Genomic DNA, 13495 nt, shown 5'->3' with positions numbered 1-13495 from the left:
AGTACCCTCGACGTGCGTGAAGTTGCGAGGGCCCGATCAATGCTGCTTGCAGCTTTAATTGATTATTAGTTTTCATAGATACATTCTGGACCATGTTCTAGTTATTTACCTTCTGTTGTTCTTATTTAGGTGAAAGTCTTTTGTGACATGTTTCATTTAGTTGTGTGCTTTTATTTTGAAGTTATTTAGTTTCTCTGCTGGAGGCGGGACCAGTTGTGTGTCTGGCTCTTATTGGACTGTTGAGATGGATTAGTAGAATATATAAAGGCTGTGATTTTACACAGTAAACATTAGTAGTGAGAACACACCTGTTGTTCCACCTGGCCTCTGAAACCACAGCCAATGTGAGGAAGACTGGTCATCCTTATTTTACTGGTTCTGGTCTCACTGTGTTCTGGTCTCACTAGGGGTGCAACTGATCACAAACCTTATGGTTCGGATCATTTTTGGGCTCAGCAAAGAAAAGGGGAGGAGTCAAATATAACTTTTCTTTCCATTTATTATTTAAAGAACTTCAAGAACACTTAAAGAAAGAACGTTGGGCTTTAGTCTTAAAAACAAACATATTGAAGATGTCCAATTTGAAACAAAATGAAATAAATAACAAATGAAAATTAAAGCTGCAAGCAGCATTGATTGGGCCCTCACAACTTCACGCACATCGTAGTACCCTACTGGCAGGACTGTGGGTGACGCGGTCATGCATTTCTGTGACCATCATGCACTGCGTGAACGAGTTAGACGATATTTCCTGTGTCGACCAGCAGCGTAGCAAGATCATGTTGCCAGGTCTTAAGCCTCAAATGTTTTTAAGTGTACCCCCAATACAATCATAGATGTAAGCCTGTTAAGATCATTAAGAAAATTAATGTGCGTGAATGCGCTTCAATGTTTGAAACATAACAAACTGTCAGTTTACTGGGATGGGGTTCAACTCCCTGCAGTGTTCTGCTGATTGTATTTGGACTTACATGAAAGTTAACAGAACAGCAGTGTCATTTGCTTTTACTTGAACACTTCAATTTAACACTGTTTTCATTTTAAGCTCTTCTGTAACTTTAGATTGTAGTGTGAAGCATTCATTATAACATTTAACCTGATTCTCATGTAGAAGCCCTGGACAGATCATTTATACTAATGCCCACTGACATGGTTTGAGAACCACTGTTGTCTAACTTTTGCTCTCCAAGCATCTTAGTTTGCACATATTTAGATCAGAGAAGTCTTTTTCTCATGGTGTGTCCACAAACCCTTTAATTAAGTTCAGTGTTTGGGCCGCTGTAATTATAGAATCCTGCTTACGTCTGTGGTTGCCAGTAGGTGGCGCTATGACTATGAGTTAATATTGGCATGCAGATGTCCTAAAATCATGACAGTAATCAAGCATGTCAAGTTTGGGACAGTTTTGACAAAGTACAGTTGAGTTACAACAGATTGATGGATGATGGCGAACCATGTAAAATGGCCGCTACACCAAGTCCATTGGAGCAGATTAGACAATGTACGTCCGAGTTACAACAACTTCCTGTTTCATGGCGAATGGTGTTTTTTTCTTTTCACGCCACGGACACATAGTTTGATAACTTTTTGATCTTTGAGTATCGTTTCACTGTCAAGGTCTCAAGAGCATACCGACCGAATCTGGAGTCAATCAGGTTAAATCTCTGGGAGGAGTTTGTTAAAGTACGGCGCCTTGAAACAGTCCAAAAACGTCATAAAATTAAAAATGGCCGACTTCCTGTTTGGTTAAGTGAAAAATTCCAAGAGGATTTTTTGTACGTCCATCATGTTCCACATACCTACCAAATTTCATTCAGCTAGGTGAAACCCAATGTTGGGGCTACTCAATAGGGGGCGCTATCGAGCCAATATTTCATATCGCAGCTGGACACCCCAATCAGACTGCAATTTTCGCAAATTTTGGCTTGCGTGCCAAATTTCGAAAAATTCCCAGTATCCCAAGCACCTCCTTTTTGCGACGAAACAGGCGCAATAATAATAATAATTAAAGCTGCAAGCAGCATTGATCGGGCCCTCGCAACGTCACACACGTCGAGGGTACTGGCAGGACTCTGGTTGATGCGGCAATGCATTTCTGTGACCATCATACACTGCATGCACAAGTTAGATGATATTTCCTGCGTCGACCAGCAGCATAGCAAGACCATGTTGCCAGGTCTTAAGCCTCAAATGTTTTGAGTGTACCTCCGATACAATCATAAATGTAAGCCTGTTAAGATCATTAAGAAAATGAACGTGTGAATGTGCTTCAGTATTTGTAACATAACAGACTGTCAGGTTACTGGGATGGAGTTCAACTCCCTGCAGTGTCCTGCTGATTGTATTTGGACTTACATGAAAGTTAACAGAACAGCAGTGTCATTTGTTTTTACTTGAACACTTTAATTTGACACTGTTTTCATTTTAAGCTCTTCTGTAACTTTAGATTGTAGTGTGAAGCATTCATTGTAACATTTAACCTGATTCTCATGTAGAAGCTCTGGACAGATCATTTATACTAATGCCCACCGACATGGTTTGAAAAACACTGTTGATTAACTTTTGTTCTCCAAGCATCTTAGTTTGCACATATTTAGATCAGAGAAGTCTTTTTCTCATGGTGTGCCCACAAACCCTGTTTGGGCCGTTGTTATAGAATTCTGTTTACGTCCGTGGTTGCCAGTAGGTGGCGCTATGACTATGAGTTAATATTGGCATGCAGAAGACCTAAAATCACGACAGCAATCAAGCATGTCAAGTTTGGGGCAGTTTTGACAAAGTAAGGTTGAGTTACAAAAGCTTGATGGATGATGGAGAATCATGTAAAATTGACGCTACACCAAGTCCATGTTATCCGATGAAACATCAAGCTTTTAGTAACTTTTAATCGTTAAGGTCTTTAGGTTGTTCTGACCAAATTCAAAGATGATCGGATTATTTCCCTAGGAGAAGTTCGTAGTGCAGCACCTGGAAAAGGAAATAAAACCACAAGAAATTCATACAAAATTCAAATTGGCTGACTTCCGGTTGGGTTTAGAGCATGGACCCCTAAGACTTTTTTTTAAGTATACATGTGATACACCTGCTTACTTAATTTCATACATCTCGGTGAAACGTACAGCGAGGGCTGCATCGTCGAAATATTGTAGGGGGCGCTATCGAGCCGAGTTGCCACTCTGAAGCATTAAAATCACATCAGATAACTACATTCAGGATTTTAAATGTGTGTGACAAGTTTGATTTTGTTTTGAGTATTTTTAGCCCCTCAAAAACACCTTTGTTTTTCATGGCGAGGAATGCATCGCCACGGCAACGGCATTTCACGAAACAACAAGCTTTGAGTAACTTTTAATCACAAAGGTCTTCAGATTGTTCTGACCAAATTCTAAGTTGATCTGATTAATTCCCTGGGAGGAGTTTGTTAAAGTAGAGCGCCTGGAAATTGCAAAAACGACACTAGAAATTCAGACTAAATTCAAAATGGCTGACTTCCGGTTGGGTTTAGGGCATGGCCCCAAGAGACTTTTGTTTGAGTCCACATGTGATACATGTGCCTACCAAATTTTGTTATTCTATGTGAAACGTACTGCGAGGGCTGCTTCGTCGAAATATTGTAGGGGGCGCTATTGAGCCGATTTGACACTCTGATTGAATAAAATCATATTATATAACTACATTTTGGCCTTGTGATCTGTGTGTCAAGTTTGCTTGTGTTTCGAGCTTTTTTAACCTCTCCAAATGACCATCGTTTTTCACGGCGAAGACTGCGTTACCACGGCAACGGCGTTCGACAAAACATCAAAAGCTTGGAGAACTGGCATTATGAACTTCTTACATTTGTGTGGAACAAATTTGATGTTGATCTGATTTTCCAACTAAGAGAAACAAGCCAAAGTGTAAAGACTTTAACTTACTGTTGCCAGTAGGTGGCGCTATGACTATGATTCAAAATTGGCTTGCAGATGTCTTCAGGCCTGGAGTTTAATCAAACATGTGAAATCTGGTAAAGATCTGATGATGCGGAGTCGAGTTACATCAGTTTATTCGTTCATGGCGAAGGATCAAAGCCGCCACGTCGCCACGCTTGGACAACTTCCTACAATTTTCACAATGAAGCATTATCAACGTCTTAAGGCTTTTGTGACAAAATTTGAGAGGGATCCGATTAATCTGTGAGCAGTAGGGTGTCAAAGTACACAACCTATGACTTCCTGTTGCCACTAGGTGGCGCTATTACTATGATTCTAAATTGTCATATACATGTGTTCAGGGTCAGGATGTTATGACATCTGAGAAATTTAGAGCAGATTAGGCAATGTACAGCCGAGTTACAACAACTTCCTGTTTCATGGCGAATGGTGTTCTTTTGCCGCCACGCCACGGACACATAGTTCGATCACTTTTTGATCTTTGAGTATCGTTTCACTGCCAAAGTCTCAAGAGCATACTGACCAAATCTGAAGGCAATCGGGTTTAATCTCTAGGAGGAGTTCGTTAAAGTACGGCGCCTTGAAACGGTCCAAAAACGTCATAACATTCAAAATGGCCGACTTCCTGTTTGGTTTAGGATATACCTCCTTTTGACTTTTTTGTACGTCCCATCACGTTCCACATACCTACCAAATTTCATACAGCTAGGTCAAACCCAAAGTTGGGGCTACTCTGTAGGGGGCGCTATCGAGCCAAAATGTCATGCCGCAGCTGGACACCCCAATAATACTGGAATTTTCACCACGATTGAATTTTGTGCCAAATTTCAAAAGATTCCCAGTATCCCAAGCACCTCCTTTTTGCGATGAAACTGGTACGATAATAATAATAATAATAATAATAATAAAAAACATTAGAATAACAATAGGTCCTCCGCTCCGACTACGTCGGTGCTCGGGCCCTAATAATAATAATGATAAACATTAGAAGAACAATAGGTCCTCTGCTCTGACTACGTCGATGCTCGGGCCCTAATAATAATAATAATAATAATAATAAACATTGAAGAATACTCAGTTCTGTTAAGTTAAAGTGCAACATGAGGAATGTTGATGCTCTCATCCTTTGATCACCTCTGAAATAAAGAAACAGACGGTGAGATAGTTTACACTGAAGTGAACTTGGTCTGCGTTTACTTCCTGTCAGGTGATGTCATTCAAATACACAATAACGTTTACATTAAATAATGTTTACATTACTGTGAAATGATCTACAACTTTAAAATGTTTTAATGAAGAAGAGAATATCTCCATTGTCTGTGGAGAGAGTAGACCTTTCTGTGGTGACATCACTATCGGGGTGTGTGTGTGTGTGTGTGTGTGTGTGTGTGTGTGTGTGTGTGTGTGTGTGTGTGTGTGTGTGTGTGTGTGTGTGTGTGTGTGTGTGTGTGTGTGGTGTGTTTGAGGGGATCTCGTAGCGTGGCTCAAGACTTTAACCAGATTTTGAAATCCTTTGTTTTCCTCACCGGAGTGTCCCCATCATTGACAGACTGTGATGGTGTCTCTTCACATGTGTGGACATGTCTGATGTATGTCCGTTGTCTTTCTCTTTAAACGCCTACACACAGTAACGGTTCTGTCCACCACCCTCATCCTCATTATGAGTTACAGTGAAGACTAAATGATCCAAACTTGAGACTTCAATGGTGCCGTTAGCTCCTCCTCTCACCGTGACTTTCACCGTTAAACTCTTCTAAGCTGCTCAGGTGAACTCACTGCTTCATATCTGTTCACTGCAGCTCTGCGTTGATGTCCAGGGACTTGATACTTGAAGAGGAACAGCAGCAGAAAGACTTTATTACTCACGATGATGATGAAACTGTCAAACAAAAAATACTCAATTGAGCCGCGGTTCACAAGCGATCCGTTACACCACTAGGTCTCCCCGTGTCCTGGTCTCACCGTGTTCTGGTCTCCTCGTGTTCTGGTCTCCCCGTGTTCCTGTCTCCCCGTGTCCTGGTCTCATCGTGTCCTGGTCTCACTGTGTTCTGGTCTTGCTGGTCTCACTGCACTGTGTTCTGGTCTCACTGTGTCCTGGTCTCACTGTGTTCTGGTCTCACCGTGTCCTGGTCTCACTGTGTCCTGGTCTCGCTGGTCTCACTGTGTCCTGGTCTCACCATGTCCTGGTCTTATTATTCTTCGAATGAAGAGCTCTGATTGGTTGTTGTCATCAGGTTGAACTTCTCTAGTCTCTGAGTCTTTAAACTGGATGATGTTCACTATAATTACCCATAATGCCTCCTCTGTCCTCAGGTACATGTACTGATGCATGTCCTCCTCTATCCTCAGGTACATGTACTGATACATGTCCTCCTTTGTCCTCAGGTACATGTACTGGACAGACTGGGGTGAAATCCCAAAGATCGAGCGAGCCGGGATGGACGGGACGAATCGCTCCATGATCATCGATAAAGAGATCTACTGGCCCAACGGTCTCACTCTGGACTACAAGCTGGAGAAGATCTACTGGGCCGACGCCAAGCACAACTTCATCCACCGCTGCAACCTGGACGGGTCCTCCAGGTACTCAACATGTCCTACTGTCTTCACTGTACTGAAGTACTTGTAAAGGATTTTGAAGTACATGTACCTGGTGATGTGTGTTTTCAGAGAGGTGGTGGTCAAAGGAGAGCTTCCTCACCCGTTCGCTCTCACCCTGTACGAGGACACTCTGTTCTGGACCGACTGGAACACTCACTCCATCCACTCCTGTAGGAAACAGACCGGAGACGAGCAGCGGATCGTCCACTCGGACATCTTCTCACCGATGGACATCCACGTCTTCAGTGCCAAGAGACAAGACATACGTGAGTCTAAATGTCTTAAGTTTGTTTTAGGTTTTAACATTAACGTAGTGAGTCTCTAATGTCCTCTCTGTGGACAATAGTGAGTCTCTAATGTCCTTTTTAATGTCCTCTCTGTGGACAATAGTGAGTCTCTAATGTCCTCTTTAATGTCCTCTCTGTGGACAATAGTGAGTCTCTAATGTCTTCTCTGTGGACAATAGTGAGTCTCTAATGTCCTCTTTAATGTCCTCTCTGTGGACAATAGTGAGTCTCTAATGTCCTCTTTAATGTCCTCTCTGTGGACAATAGTGAGTCTTTAATGTCCTCTCTGTGGACAATAGTGAGTCTCTAATGTCCTCTCTGTGGACAATAGTGAGTCTCTAATGTCCTCTCTGTGGACAATAGTGAGTCTCTAATGTCCTCTTTAATGTCCTCTCTGTGGACAATAGTGAGTCTTTAATGTCCTCTCTGTGGACAATAGTGAGTCTCTAATGTCCTCTCTGTGGACAATAGTGAGTCTCTAATGTCCTCTTTAATGTCCTCTCTGTGGACAATAGTGAGTCTCTAATGTCCTCTCCATTAACAGTAGTGAAGAGTCCCTGCTCTGAGAACAATGGAGGATGTTCCCACCTCTGTCTCTTGTCTCCGATGAAGCCTTTCTATAAGTGTGCCTGTCCCACTGGAGTCCAGCTGCTGGAGGACGGGAAGACCTGCAGAGACGGTGAGGACACATCATCATCACCACAGTGTGCTCTTAATTTCTATCAGCTGTATATATGTATGTGTATATGTATGTATGTGTATATATATATTGATTAAACTGTGAGGTTGTTGCTTCATGTCTCTTCGTCCCTCTCTGGACGTTCTGATGCTAACAAGCTAAAGGTAGCATTGGGGTTGACCTGCTGTTGCCATGGTAACACCACCACCCCCCCACCACCCCCTTATTTACATGTTTCTGGTTGGCTGCAGAGCAACGAGGAGTGAAGGCGGAGAATCTTTTGTGAGAGACGGATCACATGATCTCCTGCAGACAAAGCCTCCTTTCACTGAGCAGCTTTAACTGTTTCTGGGTTTCTCTCTGAGCTCCTCCTCCAACAATAAGACACAGTAACAGTTCAGCTTTAACTGAGAACATGAACAACATACGAACATGTGAACATACAAACATGAGAACATGACAACATTCAAACATGACAACATACCAACATGAGAACATACCAACATGACAACATACCAACATGACAACCTACAAACATGACAACCTACAAACATACCAACATGACAACCTACAAACATGACAACATACCAACATGAGAACATACAAACATGACAACCTACAAACATGACAACCTACAAACATACCAACATGACAACCTACAAACATGACAACCTACAAACATACCAACATGACAACCTACAAACATGACAACCTACAAACATGACAACATACCAACATGACAACCTACAAACATGACAACATACAAACATACCAACATACAAACATGAGAACATACCAACATGAGAACATGACAACCTACAAACATGACAACATACCAACATGACAACCTACAAACATGACAACATACAAACATGACAACATACAAACATACCAACATGACAACCTACAAACATGCCAACATACAAACATACCAACATGACAACCTACAAACATGCCAACCTACAAACATGCCAACATACAAACATACCAACATGACAACCTACAAACATGACAACATACCAACATGACAACCTACAAACATGACAACATACAAACATGAGAACATAACAACATGAGAACATACCAACATGACAATCTACAAACATGACAACATACCAACATGACAACATACCAACATGACAACCTACAAACATGACAACCTACAAACATGACAACATACAAACATACCAACATGACAACCTACAAACATGCCAACATACAAACATACCAACATGACAACCTACAAACATGAGAACATACCAACATGAGAACATACCAACATGACAACCTACAAACATACCAACATGACAACCTACAAACATGCCAACATACCAACATGACAACCTGCAAACATGACAACATACCAACATGACAACCTGCAAACATGACAACATACCAACATGACAACATACCAACATGACAACCTACAAACATGACAACATACCAACATGACAACATACCAACATGACAACATACCAACATGACAACCTACAAACATGACAACCTACCAACATCATTACATTACATTACGGTCATTTAGCAGACGCTTTTATCCAAAGCGACTTACAATTCAGTATCTATCTACATACCGTAGACGCAGCTACGGGAGACATTTTTGGGGTTAAGTGTCTTGCTCAAGGACACATTGACATGAGACTAGCGGAGCAGGAGCCGGGGATCGAACCGCCAATTTTCTGATTGAAAGGCGGCCCTGCTCTCCACTTAGCCACGGTCATACAAACATGACAACATACAAACATACCAACATGACAACATGACAACATACCAACATGACAACATGGGCCAATGAGAGTGTTGAATGTTGATGAGAGTACTACTATAGATAAAATCCTAATGATTCCCGTCCCTACTGCCCCCCGTGGTCTGTCCTCAGGTGCGACTCGGATGCTGCTGTTGGCTCGGCGGACCGACCTGCGCCGCATCTCTCTGGACATGCCGGACTTCACCGACATCGTCCTGCAGGTGGAGGACATCCGGCACGCCATCGCCGTGGACTACGACCCGGTGGACGGGTACGTCTACTGGACGGACGACGACGTGAAGGCCATCCGCCGCTCGCTGCTGGACGGCAGCGACGCCCAGTTCGTGGTCACGTCTCAGGTAAACCACCCCGACGGCATCGCCGTGGACTGGATCGCCCGAAACCTGTACTGGACCGACACCGGGACGGACCGCATCGAGGTGACCCGCCTCAACGGGACCATGCGTAAGATCCTGATCTCTGAAGACCTGGACGAGCCCAGAGCCATCGTACTGGACCCTGTGGCCGGGTGAGTCCATCAATCAATGAGTCCTGATCAGAGTCCTGATCATCGATCAATGAGTCCTGATCAGATCAGATTTCTATTAGTAATAATATTAATAATAATCCTAATGATGATAATTAGCTCCTTCCTGTCTGTGTTTCTTAATTAATGATTGATAATGATAATAATAATGTTGTTGTCTGTGTTTTTGTTAGTAATAATATTAATATTAATAATGATAATGTTATAATGTTTGTGTCTCCAGCTACATGTACTGGACCGACTGGGGTGAGGTCCCAAAGATCGAGCGGGCCGACCTGGACGGGATGGAGCGTCTGGTGATGGTCAACACGTCTCTGGGATGGCCCAACGGACTCGCCCTCGACTACGACGAACGCAAACTGTACTGGGGGGACGCCAAGACGGACAAGATTGAGGTCTGTGGGGGGGGGGGGGGACCTTGGAGTTGTAGTTTTCTTTTAAGTGTTGGTTCACCTGGAGTTGTAGTTCTATAATCAATTACATTACATTACATTACAGTCATTTAGCAGACGCTTTTATCCAAAGCGACTTACAATAAGTGCATCAACATTGGTAATCAAAAGAACTACTAGTCACCAGAAGTCATAAGTACATTTCCTTTAAACAAGCATCTAAGAGCCTGAAGCAGAGCATAACTCAGAGCCAAAGTACAGAAACAAGAGAAACAGTTAGTGCTATAAGTAATACGAATACAATAAGTGTAACAAGCTGGTATGAATACCATAAGTGCAACAAGCTAGTATGAATACAATAAGTGCAACAAGCTAGTATGAATACAATAAGTGCTGAGTGGAAGGCTCAGGGTAGCACTTCCTGAAGAGGTGGGTCTTCAGCCTGATGAAAGATGGGCAGCGACTCTGCTGTCCTGACGTCAGTGGGAAGTTCATTCCACCTCTGAGGAACCAGGACAGAAAACAGCCGTGACCGGGTTGATCGGCCACATGGACCTCTGAGCGACCATGGTCTGGAGATAGGAAGGAGCTGTTTCTTTCACTGCCCTGTATTCTAGCACCAGAGTCTTAGACTGGATGAGCTCTTACAGGGAGCCAGTGCAGAGAACGGAGAAAGGAAGTTGTGTGGGAGAACTTGGGGCGATTGAACACCAGGCGAGCTGCGGCTTTCTGGACAAGCTCCAGAGGTCTGATGGCCGATGCCGGGGCTCCGGCGAGTAGAGAGTGTCAGTAGTCCAGACGGGAGATGACAAGAGCCTGGATGAGAACCTGAACCGTCCTGTCAGTGAGGTTTGCTGAGAATGACAGTTGGTCATTAGGGTCACACCAGGTTCCTCGCGGTCCGAGTCGGCGTCACCACGGTATCATCAATGGTGATGGACAGGTCCCGGTGCGGACAACCCTTCACCAAGAAGAACAGTAGCTCGGTTTTGTCCAGGTTGAGCTTGAGGTGGTGTGTCGTCTCCACTTGGGTGTCACCGGGGGGAAATGACAAGACCAGCTGGGTGTCATCGGCATAACAATGGTAGGAGAAGTCATGCGAGCGAATAACAGAACCCAGAGATGTTGTGTCAATCAATGTGAGTTCACCTGGAGTTGTAGTTCTTGTTCTTCTGCTGCTTCACGGTGGTTCCTTTAACATGAACTGATATAAATAACAAACATGAAACACGTTTAGGTCATTTTTTTATATAAATATTGTGGATTTATCTTGTAGCCACATAAGGAAACTAATGTATTTAATTCATCTAAAAACTATCTTCTCCATGAAAATCAGAAAAGAGAAAGATCATATTTAATGTAAATGTAGAATACGTTCCTGTTAAAGGTGTGAAACGTTCTCTTTTCTTCTTCTGTGGTTTCCATCCTCACGCAATCTCTCCGTGTTCTAGTTTTTATTTACCTCTCGTGACCTCACCTGACTCCCATCCTGAGCATCGGATGTGGTTGTTCTGGGTCCACCCCCTCCCCACCGTTTCTCGCAGGACCCGATCTTTGCGGTGGATCCCACATCTGGTTCCCATTGCGGCCGGTCCTCCAGCTGTGGTCGCTCTGTTTAGAATAGAACCAGAATCTGAAACCATCACCGCACTGTGGTCACAGTCCTGAACCAGCAGAGACCTTTAGGCTTTATATTTGTGTGTGTGTGTGTGTGTGTGTGTGTGTGTGTGTGTGTGTGTGTGTGTGTTACAGGACAGTAGATTCCTCACATTTCTACATGTATTTACTATTTCTCTTCATATTTTACATAAACTCTCACCAGAAACATCTTCCATGTGTTCTCCTTAAAGTGTTCTTGAGAGCATGCTCGTGTGTCTCACCCTCCTGTCTTTCTGCCTGTCTGTCTCTCAGGTGATGGACATGGACGGGACAGGACGACGGGTGCTGGTGGAGGACAAACTTCCTCACATCTTCGGCTTCACTCTGCTGGGAGACTTCATCTACTGGACGGACTGGCAGCGCCGCAGCATCGAACGGGTCCACAAACGCACCGCGGAGAGAGAGGTCATTATCGACCAGCTGCCGGACCTCATGGGCCTCAAGGCCACTTATGTGCACCAGTCCGTCGGTGAGTCCAGTACCCGAAACACCAGGACCCTGAAGACCATAGGACAGAGTGTGGTCCCATGCTGGTCTTCAATTGTTTGGATGTTGCTCCAGTTAAAACTTCAGACTGGAACAAGAAACAAAAGACTGGAAACGACTAGCTTAGCATAAAGACTGGAACCCGAGGACTACAGCTATCTTAGCTTAGCATAAAGACTGGAAACGACTAGCTTAGCATAAAGACCGGAACCCGAGGACTACAGCTATCTTAGCTTAGCATAAAGACTGGAAACGACTAGCTTAGCATAAAGACTGGAACCCGAGGACTATAGCTATCTTAGCTGGAAACAGGTAATTTAGCATAACTGGTAACTGAGAGAAACAGCTAGCATAGCTTAGCACAAGGACTGGATTCAGAAGTTAACAGTTAGCTTAGCCTGGGTCTGTACAGTAACAACTTCCTCCTCTAAAGCTCCCTGATGGATCCATCTGATCGGTTCTCTCTGGTCTTGATAATATGAACTAAAGTGAATCATTTAATCCTCAACACTACAGAAACTGATCAGATTCATATTGAGTCCACAAAGAACAACACAGATTATATTTAAGAGAATATAAATCAAACACCTCCAGACAGTTAGAATAACCTAAAACATGACCACGAGTCCTCCTCCAGAACCCTGTGGCTCACCTGTGGCTCCGCCCCCCTCAGGTACCAACCCGTGTGCAGAGAGTAACGGCGGCTGCAGCCACCTGTGCCTCTACAAGCCTCAGGGCGTTCAGTGTGGCTGTCCCATCGGTCTGGAGCTCATCTCCGACATGAGGACCTGCATCGTGCCCGAAGCCTTCCTGCTCTTCTCCCGTCACACCGACATCCGACGCATCTCTCTGGAGACCAACAACAACAACGTGGCCATACCGCTCACCGGCGTCAAGGAGGCCTCGGCGCTCGACTTTGACGTCACCGACAACCGAATCTACTGGACCGACATCACCCTGAAGGTGAGAAGAGACTCTCCTCCTCCATATCTTTTAATATGTATGTGTATGTGTGTGTGTGTGTGTGTGTGTGTGTGTGTGTGTGTGTATATATATATATATATATATATATATATATATATATATATATATAAATACATAAATACACTTTAGTTCAGATATATATATATATATATATATATATATATATATA

At 43.6% G+C, this 13495-nt stretch overlaps 1 protein-coding gene across 1 annotated transcript in view; it reads left to right on the top strand.

Annotated features, from left to right (window-relative positions):
* lrp6 (low density lipoprotein receptor-related protein 6) overlaps positions 1–13495 on the top strand; it is a 30750-nt gene that overhangs the window by 6153 nt on the left and 11102 nt on the right. The window contains exons 3-9 of the mRNA XM_068733966.1: positions 6315–6512; positions 6600–6796; positions 7362–7496; positions 9391–9787; positions 10029–10200; positions 12109–12325; positions 13016–13305. Coding sequence (XP_068590067.1) covers positions 6315–6512; positions 6600–6796; positions 7362–7496; positions 9391–9787; positions 10029–10200; positions 12109–12325; positions 13016–13305 — 1606 coding nt within the window. The remainder of the gene's footprint in view (positions 1–6314; positions 6513–6599; positions 6797–7361; positions 7497–9390; positions 9788–10028; positions 10201–12108; positions 12326–13015; positions 13306–13495) is intronic.

This window comes from Cebidichthys violaceus, unplaced genomic scaffold (assembly GCF_023349555.1).
Source record: "Cebidichthys violaceus isolate CVI_PGR_0920_01 unplaced genomic scaffold, fCebVio1.0.p SCAF_60, whole genome shotgun sequence".
NCBI classification, from domain to species: Eukaryota; Metazoa; Chordata; class Actinopteri; order Perciformes; family Stichaeidae; genus Cebidichthys; species Cebidichthys violaceus.
The sequence above is the reverse complement of the archived record's forward strand: the minus strand, read 5'-3'. Positions and strand labels throughout refer to the sequence as shown.